Consider the following 25,208-nt stretch of genomic DNA (forward strand, 5'->3'; position numbering starts at 1 on the left):
TAACTGCAATCCTCTACTTTGTGGTTTTTCATTCAAACCTGTTAAACTAATTTCTCTTGCCCAGCATTTTACTGTACTAATGTCAATGGATTGGCTCATTCTTTACCTTGAATTAGACTGGGAATTTTGAACTGAAGAACTCAATTCAAAATTGAAATTATGAATTCAAAACTACAAGCAATTTTAAACCAAACTTCTGAATATGTTTTTCAATGTGCACTGAGCGGCTGCTGTTTATGGTCAAATATAGTAGATGGGAGACATATCTTTACAGGACTTGTTTTCAAGTATTTTCAACTCTCAGTGCCAACATATGACTTGATGCCAATGTTACTGTTTATTAAATGTTTAGAGTTTAGGCGTAATGAGACAACATGCAGTTTTACAGACGTATAAAAACTAAAGTGCTAAACATGTTCATAATGGCTGTCATTAGAAACAAACATTATTTCTATAAAACAAGTCATGAAACATCTCAGCTGCGTCAATTAGCCTTTAAATAATAAAAAAAAATGTTGGGAGTGTTGTTTCAGTAAAACAATCTCAACTTTTTTATATGAACTATATCTTTACTCATACTTGTCCCATGGCGTGGGAGGACAGTATGATATAGACGACAACCCCTACCTGTCTCCCATATACTGCAGTGTATGTGGATTGACAAAACATTCATCCACTCATTTTTTTACTTTACATATTATTGTTCAGGATGTTTGTACCTGCAGCATTGCACACACATTTGCCAAACATATCTTTTTTTTTTTTTATTGTTATGAAAAGCTTTTAAAATAATTGATTTTTTTTTTAATTTCTATTTTTATTTATTTTTTGTCTTTTTTATATTTTACTGTTTTTGGGGAATTTTATTTTTCTCAATCTCACTACAATATTTTATAAACTATAGTTTTTCCATTTAACATATTCAGTATTTACAAATTTTTAAATCTATTTATTTACAATATTTTTACAAAAATTACTTTCTAAAATACCACAGAAAAAATTAAAATACATTTTACAAAATAATTAAAATTATTTTCAATAATTATACGGTTTCTACTTAAAATATGTTTAAACTGATTCATTTGACATGCTGTAAACCTTCAATTCCACTTATACTTACTGGGCTGATTAACATCAACATCTGTTAAGTTGCGGAAGCTCTTAAATTTATAATTAATCTATCAACAGCAGTGTCCAATATGTTTTCTTTTTCATAAGCCTCCTTAATCTCTTTAGCCACAGCTACAGCTTTACTGCAGTCTTCTTCAGTTATTTCATCCACAGCTTTTCAAAATAACTCAACTTCAGTCTGCTACCTTATTCTTATACTTGAATCCAAATTAATTAATTCTATTGCATTAAACTGGCAGTAGTAAGTAGGCAACCAAATTACTGGTTGCCTAGGCATAAAGGTCATAATAACCTTTCTGCTTTGCCAGTTCATCTGTTTCATATTTTTTTGACATTCAGTTTGCTTTAATTACATCAAGTAACTGACATTTCATCAGTGCTTCTTAAAATTGAATGTTGTGTTTATACCGATCAATCAGTTCAGCTTGGTTTGATTAGGAGGTTTGTATATCTGAACGGAATGGTAGTGAGCATTATCCATTATATATGACTTCATTTTGTGGTATACTTTCTAGCAGAGTAAGAATAAACAATGATTATCACTATTTATTCTACTAAACAGTAAAATGCTATAATTTGGTACAAATCCCTTATATGTGTAAGCATGGACAACGATTCTTCTGCCTTTGCCAGCAAGTTCCTTTGTACAGCTGTGTTTTGTTTCATTGGTCCACGATTTAGTCCTAACAAGTCCTGCATTTACCCATGTTTCATCTATAAAATAAATACTGCCTTTTACATTTCTTGTAAAAGGTTACAGTGCATTGACACAATATCAGCCATTTCCAGCAGGAGCTTTCTATTGTTTATTTTCTGACACTTAAACCACAGCTTATGAATTACTTTCCACAAGGAACTCGTTTTGCTTGTAAATAACTTTCCTCTCTTTTAAATTATGCAATTTTTCTTTTAAACGTAGGAAGTTCTTTATTTCTATAAATCTCATAAATAGCATTCTGAATTGCTGTTTTAGTAAAGTTATCAAGTTCTAACACAGGTCTTTTTCTGTTTCTCTTTTTCCCTGAAGTCACTTTAAGTGGTTCTTTGGAAACTCTTGAGATAGATTTCCAACTAATATTTAGAACTTCTGAAACCCATGCAGTTACTTTGTGAAATGGAGGAATAGGTCTGTTGTTTTCATTTTCTTTTTGAAAGGTAATCCCTCAACTGTTTTATAAATACTCTTTTTTGTTGTTTAAAATCTGAGCTCTGACTGTTCTTTGTTATTCTGTTGCTGCTAGCCATAACACAACGTAATATTTTTTTATGACTAAAAAATATTTTTTTTAAATTTGCTATACCGATCTGTTCTCTTTAAAGCAAGTCAGGCAATGAGAGAGGGAGCAGTTCCAAGCAAGTCTAGGTAGGAAGCTTATTAGTGGTTGCTAGGCAACTGAGATGGAAAAGAATAACCCACCAGCTTTGGTGGGGGCTTTTTTCTTTTTCCTGTTTAGCCTCCGGTAACTACCGTTCAGATAATACTTCAGAGGATGAATGAGGATGATATGTATGGTTAATTGAAACCCAACTACCAAAGAACATCCGGTATCCACGATCTAGTATTCAAATCAGTGTAAAAATAACTGGCTTTAATCGGACTTGAATGCTAGAACTCTCAAGACTCCCAGATCAGCTGATTTGGGAAGATGCATTCACCACTAGACCAACCCAGTGGGCTTTGGTGGGGGCTAACTATGTCTTGCATTAGGAGACATTGCCAGCAGGAAAGGGAATTTCTGTGGGACAAGATAGGAAAAATATTTGCTTACAAGAATGAAATTAGCTTTTAAGAGTAAAATTAAAAATTGCTTTTTATATGTGTATAAAATATGATGTATATGTATTTTTTTAATACACCATTCTCAGGGAAAATTAAGAAAATTGTTTAAAATATGTTAATTAGAAAAAAACTTATTTTCTATTATAATTGCTTGGATTAATTGTGAATTAAATACAAATTAAAAGATTGAAATTGATGAATAAATAAATAAGACAAAATAAGAAAGAAAAGGTCAATTATTGGGATGCAGTTTTAACTCTTTCAGAATATTTTTCCTGCAATAAAAAAATTATTTGTGCCTGCCCATATCCGAAATAAATTAATTTTTAATGAAGTTTTCAATCACCAATTTTTTTTTTAGTTTTTGAAAAAAAATTTGTCTCAAGTCTTGTAATATTTTTTGTTAATTTTTGATTTTAACTACAATAAAAACTATTTTGAATGAAAATTACTTTTAATGAACGTTATCTTTAATAAATTATAAAAACAAATGTTCAAATTAAAAATAACTTATTGTTATAAATCAGTAACAAAAATAATCAAACTAAAATAGAATAAAAAACAAAAACATTTCATTTACTAACACAATTTTTATGGACTAAATTATATACGAGGGTTATTTTTTTTCAAGTCCGATCGGTTGCGAAATAAAAACCCATGCAAAAATCGGATGAACCTTTGCGCAGTGTTTCTAGTATGGCCTTCAATCATGCCGCGTCACTTTGTTTAGTTCTGAACACACAGCTAGCACGTAAACATGTCTACAACAATAGCATCTACCGCCAAGTGTGGAGTGCGTGCGGTAATTCAATTTCTTCAGGCTGAGGGGTGTAATGCAGCTGAAATTCATCGACGAATAAGTAATGTGTATGATGAAACTTCAACGAGTGACAGCAAAGTGCGACAATGGTGCAGGAACTTTAAAGCAGAACATACAGATGTTCATGATGCAGGCAGTCAGGGAAGGAAGCGAGTGTCAACCGATGATCTCGTTGAGCGAGTGGATGAGGCAATTCAAGAAAATCGTCGGTTCACAATTTCTGTATTGAGCGATTTGTTTACTGAAATTTCAAGGTCAGCTCTCTACATCATTGTAAGAGACTTCAGTACCGCAAACTTTGTGCGAGATGGGTTCCCATGATGCTTCCGACCATCACAAAACAATGAGAATGGACACCTCCCTAACGTTTCTCCAACGCTACCACAATGAAGGAGAAAATTTGTTGAACAAAATTGTCACAGGGGACAAGAGATGGGTCCATTTCAAAACTGAAGAAACAAAAGAACAATCCAAACAGTGGATGCATTCTCATTCTCCCAGTAAACCAAATAAGTTTCAAGTGAACCTTCTCCAACAGAAAGTGTATGACTACTGTGTTCTGGGACCGGAATGGAGTTATCTTGGTGGATGGAACGTGGCACGACCATCACTGCAGCGTCATACTGCGTGACTCTTCAACGTCTACGAAGGGCAATTCAGAATAAGCAGAGAGAGGAATGTTGTAATCAGGTATTGTCTTTCTCCATGACAATGCTCGGCCGCACACTGCAGCTGTAATAAAGAATCTCCTGCAGCGTTTTCTTTGGGAAGTGTTTGATCACCCACCATACAGCCCGGACTTGGCTCCATCCGATTTTCACCTCTTTGCTCACATGAAATGCTGGCTAGGAGGACAACATTTTGGCACAGACATCGAGCTGCAGACCAGCGTAGAAAGATGGCTGAAAACACAGGCGGCTCTGTTCTATGACGAGGGTATTGGAAAGTTGGTACCATGCTACGACAAATGTCTAAATCGGAGTGGCGACTATGTAGAGAAATAGCGTAACTATGTAAGTACTTGTTACAAATAAAAAAAAATTTATTTTCACTGTGGTTTTAATTTCATGACCGATCGGACCTTGAAAAAAAATAACCCTAATAATTACAACATTTTTAATGAAATATAGATTGCAAAAATACAACTTTGAAATCAATAACCTTTAATTATTTTAAACCCTCTAACTGAATACACAAGTAATTGAAATTTATTTTGTATGAAATGCAAGGAAACTGTTTTTTAAATTTGATAAATATATGTGAACCTTACATTTCCAACACTTCTAGATTTACCAGAGCATTAAGGAAATTTGCATCATCAGCTTGGTCAATTCCATCAAACTGAATTTCTGGTGCTAGTCTTATTTCTTCATGATATTTTTGGTCTTCCTCTTTTCTTTTTCATTATAAGATTCCCACAATAAATAAGATCATCAGCAACTCTGATTCTACTCTCCCGATAGCATATTGTACCCTTTAACACACTCAGATCGATTAATCATAATGAATTCTTTCTGTTTTTGTCCCAACTGGATGCCAAGCAAACAAGTTTCTTGTCAATTCATTTTACCATTGTTATATTATCTTTACTAGTAATTTTAAATGTTGAGCCATGTTCCAACATCATGGCATCTTTATCTGTAAGTAAAGGTAGTTTATAGAATCCATTTACTCTTACAGTTCCAACTGCATATCCGTTTCATTGTGAGAGAGCTTGGAATAAATGATGTGAAGAAAACCAATTGTCAAAATACAGTTTTTGATTTTTTACATGATTTGATTACCTTTTGAGCAGTAATATTACACTTGATTCAAAACCCCAAATTGTCCAAGTACATTTTTACTTGGACAGTTTTCAGTTTTTCCCTTGGTACAGTAAAAAATCATAGACCAAACCACTTTTACCACAAATCATGAAAACTTTTATCCTCCACAAATTTGGTTTCCCTTCACAAAGTGACCAGTAAATGGAATAATGGACTCATAAACACATAGTTCTTCTGTGTATAGCTCAGAACATCATAATCATAGAGTGGCCTTACTTTGATCTTTCTTATTAGCTGATTATTTCAAGATTATTTACTCAGTGTAAATTTGAGCAAAACTCAACAACTTGAGTCACGACTTAACATATTAACGTACCAGTAATTATATGCAGGGCAATTAATATTTGTATTTCGAAAGCATTTGTTGCTTTGAAATTTATTTTATTATTTTGGAGTGCATAAATATTAGTCATGTAGGTCAAGACCTGTTCTACAATTGTACACGAACATTTATTACTAAAAAAAATAATAAAAATTAGAAAGATTAATAAAGAAAATACACCTATATACTCTACAAATATTTTTTAATAATCAATAATATAATCAATAACAACCATAACCTGAAAGCAATTTCACAGCCTAGAAAAGGCTGTGGCTTCGGTTTTTATGGTTTTCACAAAACCATAACGTATTTACCCAGATCACAAACAGAGCACACTGTAAGGACTATGTGTATATTCCTACATAATAAGTCTAGAACCTAAAATCAGTTATATATTTAAATATAACCACTTAAATCTTGTACAATTGTACACATGGTCTGAATGGGGAAAGTGCCTGGCACTTCTGCTAGATTTAAATATAACCACTTAAATCTTGTACAATTGTACACATTGATTGTTCTGACGTGTTGTACTCTCTACTACGTGTTGTAATCTCTACTGTATGTACATTACAGCTTTCATGTTAGTGAAGTGAAAGTTATTAGATAAAAATAGGTGATAACTTAATCTTTATTACATTTTAATAAATGGAATGACAGTGTTAAAAAAGTATGTAAAAAGATTTTACAAAAATATCTCAACTATAAACAAAATATAAATATATCTAATATATAAAATCTAAACACAACACCTAAGTTTAAATAACTGTTCCAAAATTTTACAACTAAAATTTTATAAAATGCTACATTTTATAACTGAAGATTATTTATATCATCACAGCAGAAATTGGAATTGCAAGTTTTTGTTTTCATTTTTTAATTGCATATTGACATGAATAAGAAGTAATAATACAACAATAATAAATACAAGTATTCTTTAAAATCTTATGATCAGATCTTTCCCATGAGTTTAATTCAGTAATTGAGCCAACATTCTTATAGACAGATAATAACATTTACAGAAGGTAGTAAAACGCAAATGGCTGTTTATGTTGTTGGTATACCTAATAATATTTAGCAGTATCACATTTGTTTCCATCAAAAGTAGTACCTATCATTTTCACTCCCTGAAACCTGAATAAAAAAATAAATTAATATATAAATCTTCTACCAGAACATAAAGATACATACATTATAAAGATCAAGTCAGTATAAGCAGGTAAGATAAATTATAAATATGAAAACAAATAAATGTGATACATTTAATAATTTAACATTTGATACAATAAAAATTACTACAAAAAAATTCACAATTTAACTTACAATTATTATTATTTACAATTATTTTACTTACAATTATTTTGATCACATAATAATTACGTACATGTTAGTGATAAATTGTTTTTGTTTTTAAATAATTGTATTATTTTAAAAATCCTCTATAAAAAACTCTTTAATTGTGTTTTAAATGGTTTGAGAGAAGATTTTTCAAATTGTTCATACAATTTATATAAAAGATTATATTATACAAGATTTTTTGACAATCTTAACAATCTTAAAAAATAATAATATTAAAAATAAAACTAAAAATCTTCTCTCAAACCATTTAAAACACAATAAAAGAGTTTTTTTATAGAGGATTTTAAAAATAATACAATTATTTAAAAACAAAAACAATTTATCATCATTTATCAATAACATGTACGTAATTATTATGTGGTCAAAATTACTCTTGTTTTTAGCAAAGATTGCACATTTACAAATATAATAAACACATGGTAACTTAGCTACTTAATTTTCTTAGTATAGTTTATATGATTCATACTGATTGAATGTTGACATAAATATTTAGTAATGATGACAAGCTTAGCGTTTTATTAAGGCACTGTATTGTACAATACAGTGATCATCCCATGAGAACTTGTCATCTAATAAAACAACCAGAAACTTAATTTTCTGTGAAACAAAAATATTATGTCCACCTATGAAGGACAATGCAATGGTTTTATCCATTTTTAAAGTTAGATGATTAGAATCCATCCAGTTAATAATTTTTTGCAATCATACACATTTTTCTGCTCCTTGTAAATAATTATTTTTAAATATAGAACAGTCTGTCCTCTGTGAAAAGGGGGGGAGTACAATGAAAGGATCAAGATTGAGGCAGGTTATTAATAAACAAAAATAATCAAGGGCCAAGAACACTTCCCTGAGGCACACCGCATTCTACATCTAGAACAGTCTGTCCTCTGTGAAAAGGGGGGGAGTACAATGAAAGGATCAATTGAGGCAGGTTATTAATAAACAAAAATAATCAAGGGCCAAGAACACTTACCGAGGCACACCGCATTCTACATCTTGGGGAAAGGTAAGGTATGACTTAACCTTACAAGTAAAATATGGAATTAAATCAAATGCTTTACTTAGATCAAAATTGAAATCATATTTTTGTTATCTATGCAATTAAATATATTTACCAATGGTACACAATTTTTTCCTAACACTTTTAAAATTAAAAAATGTTAAATCTATTTTTTATATTTTTTTCAAATACTTTGGTCAATAACAAATACTTTGGCCTATTGTTTTGTAAGGAGGGGAATAACAAATCAGAAGTCTTCAGACAGCTAGGAAATATTCAACTGCTGAAAGATTCATAATTAAATTTGTAAGGGTGATTACAAGTCACCTATACTTCTTTTAAACTACTACCAGGAATATCATGACATATTTACATTTATAAGTTTTAATTGCCAGTGGCACATGCAATTACCACTACTGGCTTTCCAAGTATGACACAGCTGCAGATGTAGCGTATCAACAGGAAATATAAATACAGATTCATCAACAAAAATGTAATTAAAAAATTCAGAGTAAGTGCATTTAGTACATTTTATTTTTTACCTCTGTATCAATGTAAAACAATTTATCTGACATCCTTCCATATGATCTTGCCTGGTTGTGATAATGAAATATTTGTAGGGCATTATAATGTAATGAAATGTAGTAGAAATAAAGTAGATTGGCCATTAAATATAAAAATAGGACAAGAAAAGACTATGGAGGTTAGTTGGGAAGTAGAATTATTAAAGATGGACGAAGCAGGAGCGACATAAAATGCCAAACAGCATGAGCTTTCAGTCAGCATTATAATTTGCTTACATCAAAAATTAATTTAAACGCCAGGAAAAAATTTTTGAAAGTATATGTTTGGAGTGTAGCTTTATATGGAAGTGAAACTTGGGACGATCGGAATACCTGAGAAGAAAAGATTAGAAGCTTTTGAAATGTGGTGCTATAGGAGAATGTTAAAAAACATAAGTGTATAATGACAAATTAAGAGGTGTTGCAGCAAATTGATGAAAGAGGCACTTGGAAAAATGTAGCTAAAAGAAGACACTTATAAGCCACATCTTAGGCATCCTTGAAGATGAATTGTTAAATAGAGCATGTAAATTTTTTTATCACATATTATTTAAAATGGACTTTTTGTCTATACTTTGTTTTAAAAACCATAGAAGGTTAATTTTATTTTAAATCAATTTTTTAATGTAAATAATTACATAAGGCAAAATGTACATTTTTAATCATAGCCTTACAACTATGATCACAAATGTTACTTTGATCCAGACCTCTGTACAATATGCAGTCTATGTGCATGCATACTTACACATAAATGCAATCATTTTCAATATAATTTCTTGTCAATATAATTGAACATTGAAATGTGTTTGTCCCAATGCCCAGAAAGATAGCTTGTTGATCCCAGAATGGACGTTTTTTTTGGATGGTCTTTAGTAGACTTATATCTTGCAATATTTCCTCATTTTAGTTGAATTTTTCGCTCCTAAAATTTTCTTAAGAGGCCCAAACAGATGAGAGTACATCTTGGAGTAATAGATCCCCATAAGCACTCTTAGTATTTATCTAATTAAAGCAGAAGTGGATTATTTAAGAACTGAAGGAAGGTCTGGATCATCAGAAACTACCTTTTTAAGTCTGGTAGGTTCTATTATAGTGAACTCAAAATTGTAACTCTTATACCCATAGATTGTGATCCTGATTGCTAAAAAAATATATCTTACCAACCTAATGTAAAGACCAATTTATTTACAATACTAAATTCTACTTATATTGTTTTAAAAAATATTCTGTTAGCAGAAGTGACGGTAAGCATTGTTTTAAATGGTGACTGTCTTCTTGTAACAAATTACAAACTATGTATTAAAATTTTACATAGATTTTCATTTTACATTATTTTCATAATTTCCATTTTCCAAGGCAAAAATACTTCTGATTGTAGAAGAGATGAAACTGAATGTTGATCATAATGAGATGAGATAATAAAGATACAGAGGTAGAACCTAATCTGTTGATGAAACACATTTTAAACATAGGTTGTTTTTATTATATTGTAATAATTTAGGAATTTTTTTAAGTTTGACTGAAAATTTGCAATATTTGTTTTTACTGACTTTTCCTGACCAATTTTTTAAAAATTTCCTGACTCATATTGTTATGATATTGCCATTTACTTGATAAAATATACAGACATTCTATTTTTTTGCAGCCTCCACCATCTCCATAGCTGTTCAATTCATGCCTTTTTTATTATTTATTATCTTTTATGATCAGATAGCAGCATCACTTTAGTCAAGTCTTTTCGATGGAACTGTTTGGGCCTTGTGATCGTTTCAGTACTTTTTCATATGTTCTGATCTTTGTGCCCTTTCTGTGGTTGAAAATGTTAATGTTGTGAGTTTTTTGTTGTGATTGTGAAATGAGTGTTTTTGCTCTTGATTTTCTTGTTTAATTTTATCTTATCTGTGGTTTTTTATAATTTATTACATTCATTTATAAGGTTTATTTTTTAAAGATTTTTTTACAATATACATTTAAAATTTGGCTATTTTTTGTGATAATGTTTCAGTAGCAAAGTAAAAAAAAAAAAAAAAAATATTTAATGAACATAACTAAAAGTAACACAGATAAGAAATAAGAAATAAAAACTACCTAAAGCGATTTTTAAAAATAATTGGCTAGCACCTAAGATTATAAAAATTTTTCAGAATTAGCAATCTTAAGTTTACTTTACAAAAAATTGTAATAATGTAGTTTTTGTGAAAAGTTTTTTAGCAAACAGAAAACAATATTTGCATAAAAATGCTAAGAAACACAGATTTAAATTTAACAAAGAATATATGTATGACCACAACTTAAAGGCTGAAATCACTGTGACTAAAAGTAATTCAGATAAGAACACTAGAACATAACACCTAAGTTTGTACAGAAAAAAGACATTATTAATAATTACTTGAAAAATATTTTGTCATTGTATTTGCAGAATGCCATCATGGTGCAAGGCTATGATTAATGACAAACGCATTTAGTCTGGAATTTTGACAGGAAACATAATTTTAAAAGATGTACCAATATTTTCACATGAACTTAAGGATAACTTATTCTGTAAGAACCCACATAATCTCCACCTTAGAAGCATTGTCTTTATAACAAAAATAAGTAATTGTGTTGTCATTTTGCATAAATGAAGTTGAGAATTCAAATGTATTATTTGCTGCTGAAATGCTATTACTCTGATCAGAAGATCCAGGCAAAGAACACACAGATGTATCACAACCACTGTTCTCAAAACTGTTGATCAAAGTAGTCTGCTGAACTGAAGTACCAGTGAGATAAAAAGGTTTTCAGTGAAGGCTGAGAATTCTTTATCTTAATTATTTCATTATGCTGCTTTCTTTTATTGTGCGAAGTCACTGCCTTTCGGCCCATATTGTCCAGTCCAAAATGTTTTTTACACCTACCATAAAAAGCATGATATACACCTCTACCTTTTCTCAACCAACTGAATTCTGGGTGTAAGTTTATATCTAACCACAAGTCATTAAACAATCTTTTTAGATGCCATTTAAAAGCAATTAATTATCTAAAATACCATTAAATGGTATTAAATACCATTTCATTTAAACCATTCATGATGGTTTAAAAGAAATTCCAAGAAAACAGTTAACAACCTTGAAATATTTCAGTGAAATATAAACGTTTTGTTTATTCAGAGAAAAAATATTATAATAAAAACTGCAATTTGGAATATTCCTCGTTAAGAATAAGGGAAGAATTGGGGAATGTAAGTAAGATCAGGACATCATAATGACTGCTTGAAGCACATAGACGCTATGTGCTGGGCGATGGGGTTGCCACTTCCTAATACCGGAAAAGTAAATCAAATACATTTTGGCATTATTTAAAAAATACTTTATTAATGACTAATATAATTTTAATTTGGTAATAAATATGCAACTCTATGAAGTTTTTTACAAATTTTTTTTGTAAAAATTCCTGACAAAATTTATATTTCCCGACTTCTTCTGCCTGTAGGAATCGGTAAAGTTCTGCATTGAATATGATAAATTAAATAATTTCACATAATTTAGAAGTGTCCTCACAGTTGCATTGTTTTTTTTTAACAATTTGCAAGCAAACATGGCACATATTCAGTTGAGATTCAACAATCTTCAATGATTTTTCAAAATATCAAATTTTTTTCAATGACTTCTGATGCTTTTATCTCATTGTCCAGTGTATGTTCTTTTATAAACATCTGAATTTACCAAACTTATATGAATGGCTGACTTTGATGAAGCAATTTCCAAAAAAAGGTGACTGACTGCAGTATCTTGATTCAATAAAACTTTTAAAAGTAAATATTTAACTTGATGACATATGCTTTTTTCATAAAAAATAACAAAGTTTACTTTAAATGGCTGTATCAAATAAACTAATCAACTTCATTTCATGAAGTTTTGACAAATATCATATAAAGGTTGATACTTGTATAGTAAATATTTAACTTGATGACATATGCTTTTTTCATAAAAAATAACAAAGTTTACTTTAAATGGCTGTATCAAATAAACTAATCAATTAAATTTCATGAAGTTTTGACAAATATCATATAAAGGTTGATACTTGTCAACTATATGGAAACAAACTATTAATAATTGGTTAGTGCTACCTCAGCCTTTTGTTGCCACTGGTCTTAATTGGTTTTTTTCCCACAAAACATGAAAGTTGTCTCTGCTACTCCAATATTCTATTGATTTAGTGCTCTGCAACTTCTTCCCCAGAATGAAAACAAAGTTTAAAAAATGAATAAATGAAACTAATAAAAATATATGAAATAAAACAAGGCTGTGAATATATGGTAAGAAGGTTTTCTAAATGTCTTTTTATTGTCAATTATATCAATTCTCAATTAAAATTAAGAGAGTATTTTTTAAAAATGAACTTTTAAAACTTCTTACGCACTACCATTCAATCTATTAACAGAAAAAATAACTTACTTCTTTACTGCATCTTGTCCTTTTGTAATGGAAAAAAATGTAGCATCAGACGGCTCCATAATTACAGCAAACCCACTATTGTTAATAAATTTACAAGATTCAATAGCAATATTTCCTTCTTCAAACTAGAAGTAAATAAAAAGAAAACATGTTAAAAAAGAAAGTATTTAGAAGAAGATGATACGATAAGATAGAAGAAGGATTTAAATCAACGATAAAATAATTTATATTTCTAACTTTTCAAAAAATATTTTAAAATTAAAAAATTAATATTAATAACACTTAAATAATCATATATATAAATGATCCATTTTAAAGATACTGTTAAAATAATTTCCTGGACTATATATACAAAGCCTAAATGTAGCAGTGTACATAGTTACATCTAGTAATACAATTATTAACTAGTTTAAATTCAATTACAATGTTTTTCTACTTTCTAGGCACGTTTAGTAATTAATATTAATTCTTGTAGATTTTAGCCTATTTTAAGATATAAAAGTTATAAGATATAAATTAATAATGTGTTGATACTTTCAATAGTATTAAAAGTTTATATAATAAACTTTTAGTAATAATATTACAACAAAATTTCATCATAATTCACCCCTGCCTCCACCACACTAAAAAGGTTTCTTAGGTAACTTGTTATTGGTTGTACAATTTTTAGCAGAATTTTTTTAGTTTTTTCCTGTTTAACATAGTAAATGTAGAAAAATAAAAAAAATTTCTTGAAAGGTGATTTTGTAGGTGTGGAGCAGAAAAAATAAAATATTACAGATTTTTTGAATCTTAAAATTTTTTTTTCTGTTTATTAAATACATGATAATTTCACAATAAAAATTCATTATAAATTACCCCTAACCCAAAAGTAAATATTAGGTAAATTTTTTCATGTATAATTATTTTTCCACTATTTAAGAATAAATAACCAATGCCAGGAAAGTATACAACTTTGTTGTCAGATTTTTTTAAAAATATTAATTACTACCTGGTCGATGAAGCAAAGGTTCTGTTTTATTCTACTTTTTGACATTTTGACTGGGTTTGTGATGCACTTACAGTCACATGTGCTGTCTGAGTTTTATGAAATTTTGTTGTAAAGTTTTCATTAACAGGCTGAGTATATACATTGCAATTTTTCATAAGATTTTCCATTTCAAATATGCGGTTAGAACAACTGTTGGGAAGAACACAGGCCTTAGCCCTCAGTCTGAGTCATCAATTGTGGTGCTCTATGTAATAATTATCATTATTATATATTAATTGTATATACTATAATTTTTTTTAAATGTTCAAAAACAAAAACTAAAGATATACAACCACAAAAAGAAAGGATATAATAGAAGTACCTACTTTACAATCATCAATCATTGATATCTGGTGTCTGTAATAATAGCACTTATATATTGCTAATATGGTAAATGGTAAATTTAGTTTTGGCACTGGGTAAACCAATACAATCAATTTTTTTCATATATAGGCAAACATGACCAACAATTATGTTTGTTCTTTGTTTTTCACTTTATTAATTCAATTTTTTTCTTTGTGTAAAGCTCAATTTGTTACATTCAGAATAAAATGTGTCAAGGTAATTTTTTACTTAACTACTTATAGTATTATTTACTACTTAGTAGTAAAAAATTAAACCACGCACAAACTAAGTATTTAATAAGATTTGATAAGTATGATTTGTTAACAATCATACTATGAAGGAAAGTAAAAAGGAAAGGGAAATTTTTACTTCTCTCCAGTCAATCTCTCCAACACTATTTTGCTATAAATCATAACCTCATATCATCTAGTCTTAGCATTGAAAATACTGTTTCATCATTTGTGGTTGAGTTTAAGTCAACTTAAAATTGTGCCTTTCATCAGATTGTAACAAAAAAAAAAAAAATGTGAGCAATGATTTTTTTGTAATTCAAAAGGGGTAAAATCAATAGAAATTATGTGTATTGCAGTAGCAATATGGAAAAAAGCGTCTTTTGAGTACAAATGAACTGATCTTGCTTAAAAAATGGTAGGATTTTTCTTAAAATTACCAACAAAAAGGATTTTTCTTCAATAATGATTACTTCATTATGTTTTCTTCAAACAATAATGAAGTACTAATGATTCAAGATGAATAGTGAACACTACTGTGATCTCTGAAGGCATGGTAAACTTTCAAAAGATGTTATTTTGTTTCAGGACAAAGCTAGACCTTATACAACCAACAAAACAATTCTCTGTCTTCAAGGTCTTGGTTTTGAGTTGCTGGACCACTCAATGCACAGTCCTGAACTGGTTCCAAGCAATTTTCATATTTTTGGCCAACCAGAAGAGCTGAGGAGATAATTTTTATTTTAATGAAAAGGTCATGGAAGCATTGCAAAATTGGTTACGCACAAACTAATATAACTTTCTTTCAGAAAGAAATTCAAAGTCTTGTTGCAAGATGAAATGAGTGCAAAGAATTACGAGGAAACTATATATATATTAAGTAACTACTACTATATATATCCAGGGTTTTTATAATGGAAAAAAAAAATTAAATAGTATCTTTAAAAAGTCGTTTATAAATGGTTAGTTAATTGTTGATTTTTTGTTTGGTTTAAAATCATAATTTTTTAAATTTGGTTTAAATTTGTGTTTATGTTTAATCATCTCATTTACATAGATAGACTTCTCATCTGTAAAGTTTTTCTTATTAAATGACAATTTAACAAATCTAATTTAAGTTGAAAGTGTTTTTTTTTTTTTTTATTCAAAGTTGGTTCTTTGACAATTATCTCAAAAACTAGTGAAGCTACAGCTTTGGAACCAGTGTTCTTTAAATTTTAAATATCATATAGCAAATCTCATATAAAATCCATAACTTGGTCTCAACATTTGTGTCACAAGAATTTTAGTACATTATCATTAACCTTTGGAGTAGAAATTAGGGCAAAATCTTTCAGTAGAAATTATTTTAAAATAAACCATTTTCTGAAACATGTTAACAATAATTTTTTTTTTCAAATTACTTCCCTACTGGGCGTTACAACTTCAGGAATCATGTAATATGTACATTAGGTTAGTAAAGAATGTGGTTACCAGTTCCTTTTTTCAGCAACCAAATAGTTACACATCAGTACAGAAGCCTACCAAAATACTGATGATATTTAGCCACACAAATAATACATTTTCTCTATATATCTGATTATGTTTAACATGATTACTCTTGAGAGAAATAATTCAGATTGAAAGTTCTTGTATCAGATGACTTTCATGTGTCAGAGCCATAAAAAAGATTGAGAACCAGTATATTAATAAAATTTATATCTTCAATTTTCTGCACCAGTTTGTTTTAAATGTAATAAAATTATCTGAAAGTATATTTATTTCTGATAAAACTGATAGTTATTCCAGGTTGGTGATTTTGATAATTCTTATATGCTTCTATAATTTTATATTTGATTATTTTTCAATTTCCATTGAATGAGTCTACATAAAGTAATGAAAAATACAATTTTACAAATTTTCGATTAAAAAAAAATTGTATTAATGCTATTTTTATAATGCATTTGAACACTCTCGGAATTAAACTGTTTCAAAATCAGTTATTACTAAAAAGTAAAAAAAAAAAAAAATAGTAATAGAGGTAGTCTCCGGAGAAAGGAAATTACTCATACATTCCCTTTTTCCACAGAACTGTTTAAAATATGTACCTTCTTTTACTCTATAACCAATGAAAATTTAATTTCAACAACAACTGCAGAAGGCATCGAAATGAATATAGAAAACTCTACATTTTAACTGTTTTAACTATTCCAATTTATACTAGGTTTATGTTTCTCCAGGGTACTTTGTCAGTTTTTCTATTGGTGTTTTAGTTTGGTTTGGTGATTTTAGAATGAATAGTTGTGTTGAAGAAGTGAAAGATAAAATTAAAAAAGTTAGTGTTAAGTTGGAAGTGTAAAAAATAAAGAAACAGTCGAGACAAAATTATGAAACCAGTGTAGATAAAAATGTGGATGAAGGATTTTTTACAAAGGCCATTAAATGATATAAAAATTAATGTTACTTCAAAATAAGTATGACTATTCAAAGACAATGTATACATACCTCTAAACCATTTTCATTGTTTTCAAAAGTACAGTTCCTTAAAACAACAGTTGAATCTTTATCAACATGTATAGCAGCTGAACAATCAGAGAAAAAACAATTATCAGCAACTAACTGTGCTCCAGCATTTACAAAAATTCCAATTCTCTGTTTATCATTACCAGTAATTTTAACATTTTTCAAATTACATTTTCCAAAACGTACAATAAGTATATATTTAACCTTTGATGCTTTTAATTTCACATCATTAATAATAATTTCTCTATTACTAATATCAAGTAAGCTCAGACCTTCTTCTGAATCAGTTATAATTATTTGGTCGGAGTTTTCTAACCCTATAAAAAAATTGAAAGTTAAAATTAATTATCTACAACTTTATTATGTTTGTATTTGAATATAATTCCAGACAGGTATAAGTATACAAGAAAAACCCTACAATTAACACACTCATCTTTTTTTTTCCTCTACTTACCTGTGCTGCTTTTTTTAATAAACTGCATTAGTATATAACATTAGCACACATTGCTAGTTTATTTTAAGCCTAAACGTTTTGAAACAGTGAAAATATGCAATCACATTTGCATCAACAAACCGGAAGCTATAGTCCTGCAAATAAATAATGCTATATATAAATAATCCTGGCATACATAAATAACGTTAGTTATGCAAACCATCCGTTACACTGCTTCTTGGCATGTATTTTTCCATTTGTTCTTAGATATTCAGTGATTTAATATTCTGACAGAGCAATGTTAGACAACCTTTTTAGGTTATAATTTACTGAAATTATATAATTTACTAAAAATTTTCATTACATTCACATAGAATTTTATTTTCTGAGTAATATTCTGATTTTCAACAAAAATTACAAAAATATTAGAAGATAAATGGTAATTAATTTCCATTTTTTACAATGTATATAGGTCAAACATTAGTTGTGATAGAAGGTAGCATTTATTAGAACATGTTTATAAAAATTACAGTTCATGAAAATTAGAACAATTGCCAAAAATTATACAAAGTAATGAAGTTTGTCACAAGTAGCTTGTATTTTATTGTAAAATGGTAAATTAATTTATTATATTCTAACAATTTTCAGGTTTTCAAAAAATTTAGTCTACTAAAAAAATTTTCAAAAGATTTTATTATTTTAAATACTTAAATGAACAGAAGTAATGAACAGTTGTAAAAAATAAAAAGAAATTAAACAAAAAATAAAAATAATTATTTTACGTATTACAAAAATAGGAAAAATGATTAGTAGCCTAATAAAATATGATTGGTAATAACAATAAAATTATTTCTTTTACAATTTTTTTATTTACAAAATATTGTATTAATTTTTAAATCATTCTCTTTTATAAATTGCAAAGAATTTGTTCAAAATTAATTTTAAAAAAAATAATAAACCTATTTAAAGTGAGCTAATGAAAGAATAATACATTAAAATTTAAAATAATCTAAATTTTATGAAAAAAATAAACTATAAATCAGGTAACAATCAAATATAATGTAAACAAAGTTAAAAAAATTAATAATAGATTAAAATATTATACTAATTTCAATTGAATAAATCGATTTTGCAAAAGCAGCCTCAGCTGTGAAACCCTTGAAAACAAGGGTCCAAACATAAGCCAGAAGAAGCTGATAGTGGGAACACTTAAAACTGGTTTCAGTTTGCCTTGCGAATAACAATGTTTGCACCTTTTTCATTTCACTCCACCATTTTCTCCATTAAGATGATATACAGACAGGTGACTTTCTGTTATTAATTTTGGTTGTTTTGTAAATGGCATAACAGGGTCCGGCAACAAATTGCAGCAAATGTTTATCTGATAATCATGCAGATCCATTTTACTGCCACTAAATTTATTAAGAGAATGTCTATTTATTAGCATCATTTGGAATACATGTATAGTCAACTTTTTATACCTCTAAGGCTTTTATGAGAGGAGTAATAAACCAACATTTGACCCTGTCTATTGATACATTTCATATGCTTATTGTACTCTAATTAATAATACAGGGTTTTCCATTTCCACACATTTTTTTATTTTTTATAGAAACCTCCTTTGTTTAAAACTTGGTCAAAATGGATAGGACATCTCGCTTGTCTTTCCACTTCATGACACATACTCCTTCAGGGTTACATCATGCCACTATTTCCTCCTTTTTTTAGTTTTTTATCAACTACTTCGGTCCTTTTCTTTTGGACTTAGGGCCCCTGTGCAGTAAGAGCCAACTTCTATTAATTTCTTAGCTTAGCAAGTGAAATGTTATTGTAATAATTATCCATAAATAAGGAATAACCTTGGTCTGACCTTTCTTCTATTAATTTACAAACCACCTTTAAGATATGACCAACACCCCCAACATCTGGGTCACTGGCTTCTGCATTAACAAACAGTTTTGGACCATTCCACAGCAGTGAGCAAAAACATGCAATTTAAGGCCATATTTTTGTCTTTTGTTTTGTATATACTGTTTAAAAATTAAATGACTTCTCCAGAGAACCACTTTTTCATCAAGGGAAAGGTTTTTGTTGGGGGAATCAATTTCAAGCATTTTTGAATTAAAAAATTTAATCAAAGGGCTAATTTCTTTAAGGCGATCATTTTTATTTTGTTCATCTTCATTAAACAAAAAATTCAATGTGCTTAAAATAATTAAAAATCTACCTCTACCTAAAATTTTTAAATGCTAATCTAAAATGGTAATCAGTAAGCAGTAGTCATTTATCCGATTAATCCATATGCTCATCATGAAAAAATTCCAAAAACATTTTTATTCCTTTAATGTTATACCTTTCCACTATATTATTCTACTATGATCACTGGTACATTATCCTCTAACAGCTTCACAGTGTATTTATTGCTTACATTAGCAATAAAAAGTAAAAAGGCATCAGCAAATAAAAGAGACAGAAAATGTAATGGTGTCACATCAGGTAATTCTGCTTTCAAGCAAGGTTATCTGTTAACAGAATTTGGCACTGACACTCGTTTTTACTCCATCATGAACAATGAGGTTTGACGTCGGGTTGAGCTGGTTGAGTAGGACTACAACTCGCCCAGGGTATAGGGGAAGTAAGCCTACCTGAACTGGCTGCAACTGAATAAGTAAGATGTGAATCTGGTGACATGACATTAAAGAAGCTAATCCCTTCGTATCCATGTCGAGCAAAGTACTGCTGATTGTACCACTTTGTTGTCATTTTCCTCTGCCAAGTCTGAACAAAACGTGACATCAAGCTTGTCTTTGAAATTCCAACAAACTAATATATGCGCCAATTTTTCATCAGATACAATTTTGTTTAGTTTTCTTTTGCATGAGCTGCTTGTTCCAGAAGTGCAAGACTGAAACAAATAAAAATAAAAGAAACTGCAATACTGAAATTACAAAATTACAAGCATCTTTAGCATGCTAATAATATTGCGTTACATTTTTTAATTTAAGTTAAATTTTTAAAGTTTTCAAATTTAAAGAAAAAACTATTTGTTTACAATTAGAATATAATTATGTATATTTCAGTATGAAATGAAAATTTAAATAAAATAAACAAAAAATAAATTATATTGTATTACTATACTTTGAAAAATTTTCTTCAAGATAAAATGAAATGTTGGAGTTATGAAGGGCCTAACAAAAACCAGATTAAAAATAAATTTTATAAAACTATAACAAAATTATGATTGCAAATTTTATAAGTAAACTAGGCTTTTTTTATATTTAACTATGATATAATTCCAATACTAAAAAGGATTTTTTTTTAATATCATTTATATTTGATAAATTTTTAAAAAAGAAAAAATATTTTCTAAATACTGTTTGTAACTAATAAGTTAATATTAAATTTTTTTAAATAAACTAATAAAAATAAAATGGATTAACATTTTTTTTAAATTGTACTAACCTGATTTTCTGTAAAACAATCTCCAAGAAGTTGTAAAAAAGCAATCTATCTTGAACAAAACTGTGCAAGTATATAAAAACAAAAAATTAAAAACGAACTACACAACCAAGCCAAAGAATCGTTTCTCCATGCTAATACATAATAACAAAACCCTTACTGTTTACCGACAAAGAGTGGGAGAGGATAGAAGATTGCCTTACCCTTGGATGCATAGGCAACGGACCAATGTCAAACATATATGGAGCAATTCCTCCTCTATGATGCCACTGTGGTATCATCAACACTGAACATATTAATAGTTATAAAATATATCTAAAGAACTTTTTATAGTCAAGTTTTTCTCTATGTACAAGAACAAATTGTAAGTCATATTTAGGATTCAAACACCAGATTTAAAAAAAAAATTTTCTAAAATAATATTGACTATAAACTTGCATCAACAAATGGTAACAAGGAGTTTTACCATGAATTTGTGTAGTAAATAACAGTTTTTGTGTACAAAGATTATACAATTGTACACAAAAAAGAAGAAAACATCTGTGAAACAGACATTAATACATAAAGAAAAAATGTATTAAGCTTTTCCTAACAATATAAAACACATAAAAAAAATGATTTCTTTATATGTATGTAAAACAAAAAAAAACCTAATTATCGAACTGAAAAAAATAATAGAAGAAACTATCTTGTTCCCAAGGAGCAAATAATGTAATCCCAGCAATATCCGATTTGCTACTTCTAAGTAAACTACTTATAAAACTCCTTGTTACAATTTTAAAACAATAAAAAAAAACTTTTTTTTATTTAGTAAGAATGATTTATTTCATTTTACTCTAAATTATGATCATATAGCAACAAAATATGAAGACAAATCAAAAGATGAGTATAACATGGTAAAATATATTATCAAAAGATGAATATAACACGGTAAAATATATTAGGAGTTTAATACTCAGCTGTGTATTCAGCAAGCCTAAAGAATTTTGTCAATTATAAAAAAATATGAGTTTTTTGGAACTTTTTTAAGGAGTAATTGAAATTAGATTAGAAAACCTTAAAAATAATTAGTTTATTATTCTTCCTTTAACCTTGGAACCAGCAACTGTTAATTTTTTTTTGACCAAACAGACTTGATATATCTATATTTTTGTACATGTGACATTGTTTTACAAATGTAACATCTGTTGGATGATTAATCTAATTTCATTTTTGATTATGGAGTTAATTATTTTTGCACCTTAATAATAAATCACTTTTTTTTTCAATTTATCCATAAAAATATCCAAAACAAAGTGACACTATATTTATAATACATGAATTCATTAATACTGAAAATAATAATTTAGATTTTCTCTTGTAACAAGAATCATGAAATGGGACATTACTTCTGAATGCAACTCAGACGATTTAATAAAGTATTTGTACAATGACAGCAGCAGTAATTGTGGATTACAGTTGATTAAACATCATTTCAAATGTTCAAGTCAGTCTAGAATCATGCAGATTGTGAAATTAAGGAAGTTATTCAATTTTTAAATGTGAGAAGCATCGAATCAGCTAATATTTATAACTAAATTAGTGAAGTTTACAGTGAAAAAGCTATGAGTGATGGAATAGTTAAAAAGTAGATGAACAGTCAATGAGGGAGACTGTAATGTGCAGGATGAGCAAAGGAATGGACATTTTTCTGTCGTGAATAACAATTTGGTTATGTAAGTGAAAAAAATGAAAGAAAATCGATAGTTTAGAATTTCTTAATTATGCATTGAGTTCCCTGAAATTTCAACAGTTATGCATGAAATCATAACACAAAACCTAGGCTATCACAAGCCTTGCTCTCGTTGGGTGTCAAAAATGTTGACAGAGGTTCACAAAACCAAGTAATTACACCCTGCTTAATCTTTTCTTACTTCATACAAAAATGAAAGTGGCAATTTTTTAAACCAGATATGACTGGTGATGAGACTTGATCTCTTGCATTACCACATAATTCGAACAGCTGTCTATAGAATGGTGACACATAACAATTCCAAAAAAAAACTGAAGTTCAAAACCACCATTTTAACACGAAAATTCATGTGCAATCTTCTAGGATAAGAAATGGGTTTTTTGTTGATTGACATCAACAGAGAAGTTGAGACTATAAATGCAGAGAATTAAGACTATAAATGCAGAGAAGTAAGACTATAAATGCTTTGCTTTATTGTGATATTCTCAGAAAAATGTGCCTTGCAATCCAAAATACGAGGAGAGGCATGCTCAGTTGTGGGGTCTTGTTGCTTCATCACAATGCTCATCCGCATGTTGCTAGTGAAACTCAAAATCTGATTGAACAATCTGGCTGGGAGCAATTGTAGCCACCTTATATCCTGACTTCACACCAAGTGACTACTACTTTTTTTTTATCTCACGTGATCCCTTGTTTGTCAGCAGTATGACAATGATGCCGACATGAAAATGCTATACAACAGTTACCTTTACTAGTGGCGTCCTTCTTTGTGGAAAGAATGAAAGAAACCAATTACATATAAAAAATACCTTATTAATGATGGAGATTATGTAGAAAAGTTAAGTTAAGGTACACTTCCATGATTTAATAATAAGTTATTTTCTTGAAAGTTATGTGTATTCTTCAATAACAAAATTGTACTTACTTTCTGGATAAGCTTTGTAATTTCAGAGTACATTCACAGAGAACAAAATAAATGAATGACCACAAAAATTTTTTTTTTAAATAGAAAAATTTGGTTTTTTAAAATTGTTTTTAAAAAGTTTAATCAAGTAATTTATTTATTATTATTATTCTTTACAGTTTTTAAATATAATTTATCCATACAAAAGAAAAATCGACGCACAAATTTACAGGTGGCCAAAGAAAAATTTATTATTTAGATTAGATCGGACTGAAAGCTAACATCAAAATTGCAGTACATAAACTCTTAAAACTGTTTAAGAAATTTTACTTCGTATGACATCATTGAGCAAACTGTCGCCAGCGTATCAAAAGTTTGAGCCTAGCAGATTTCTTATCACCAACTGGCAAGCAATGTATTACACAGTTTATAGCTATTTCACGTCCTTATCTCCTTTGTTATTAACCATACATTCCTTTATTATGATATTTATGTTATTCCACTATTTATATTTTAATTGACTTTGATTTCCAAAACAAACCGTGTTAATGATCTATATTTATCCTTCAATTTATTATTCTTTCACTGTATTAGTTTTACAAGCTCATTAGTTATCATTTAGTTATAGCCTTTATGACCATTGAAAATGGATAAAACAAGATTTATATGACGAGCTTGGTTCCATTAGAATCGCTGTTAGAAATACAACAGCCTCAAACTATAAAACAAGAAATGACGGTTCTCACTGAACCAACTACTGCTGCAGTTAAGCAGAGTTTTCAGTTATCTACTATAAAAATCCCATCATTTAGTGGTGACTTCTCAGAGTGGTACCATTTCAAGGATACCTAAGAAAGTTTTATTCTAAATAACGAATCTTTGACTAATGAACAGGGATTTCAATATCTTATAGTTTCTCTAGAAAAGGAACCAAAACACCTGATTTAAAATCTTCCTATTACAGATGATAATTTTAGCACTGCTTACCGGTTAATCTGCTTAACAGTTAATCGTTATGATAATAAAAAAATTAATTATAATTAAGCATGTAAAATCTCTTTTGTCTCTTCCTCAAGCAGCAAAGGGATCAATAACTGATCTGAGACATCTTATAAATGGATTAGTCAGTAACTGAAATGCAATTAAAGGACTAGGTATTGCCGTTCTGATAGATGAATTACTGTTAACACAAATTGTTCTCAACACGCTCAATTTGTATCGTGTAATGATAAGTTAATACCTAAGCTAGACCAGTTAATTAAGTTTTTGGGAAGAAAATGCCAAACAGAACAATTAGTAGTGTTAGTAATTAGGATTCACACATTTCTGCGTC

At 28.9% G+C, this 25,208-nt stretch overlaps 1 protein-coding gene across 2 annotated transcripts in view; it reads right to left on the reverse strand.

The window, feature by feature from the left end:
• Positions 1-5,676: 5,676 nt before the first annotated feature.
• nesd (SHC binding and spindle associated nessun dorma) overlaps positions 5,677-25,208 on the reverse strand; it is an 85,454-nt gene continuing 65,922 nt past the window's right edge. The window contains exons 8-10 of one of the 2 annotated variants that reach the window (XM_075356010.1): positions 17,330-17,664; positions 13,241-13,365; positions 5,677-7,013 (exon numbers count right to left, since the gene is read on the reverse strand). In XM_075356010.1, the coding sequence (XP_075212125.1) occupies positions 6,944-7,013; positions 13,241-13,365; positions 17,330-17,664 (530 nt within the window). In that variant the 3' untranslated portion in view covers positions 5,677-6,943. The remainder of the gene's footprint in view (positions 7,014-13,240; positions 13,366-17,329; positions 17,665-25,208) is intronic. The other variant, XM_075356009.1, reaches the window with a different exon arrangement.

The sequence above is a fragment of the Lycorma delicatula genome, chromosome 2 (genome assembly GCF_047948215.1).
Source record: "Lycorma delicatula isolate Av1 chromosome 2, ASM4794821v1, whole genome shotgun sequence".
NCBI classification, from domain to species: Eukaryota; Metazoa; Arthropoda; class Insecta; order Hemiptera; family Fulgoridae; genus Lycorma; species Lycorma delicatula.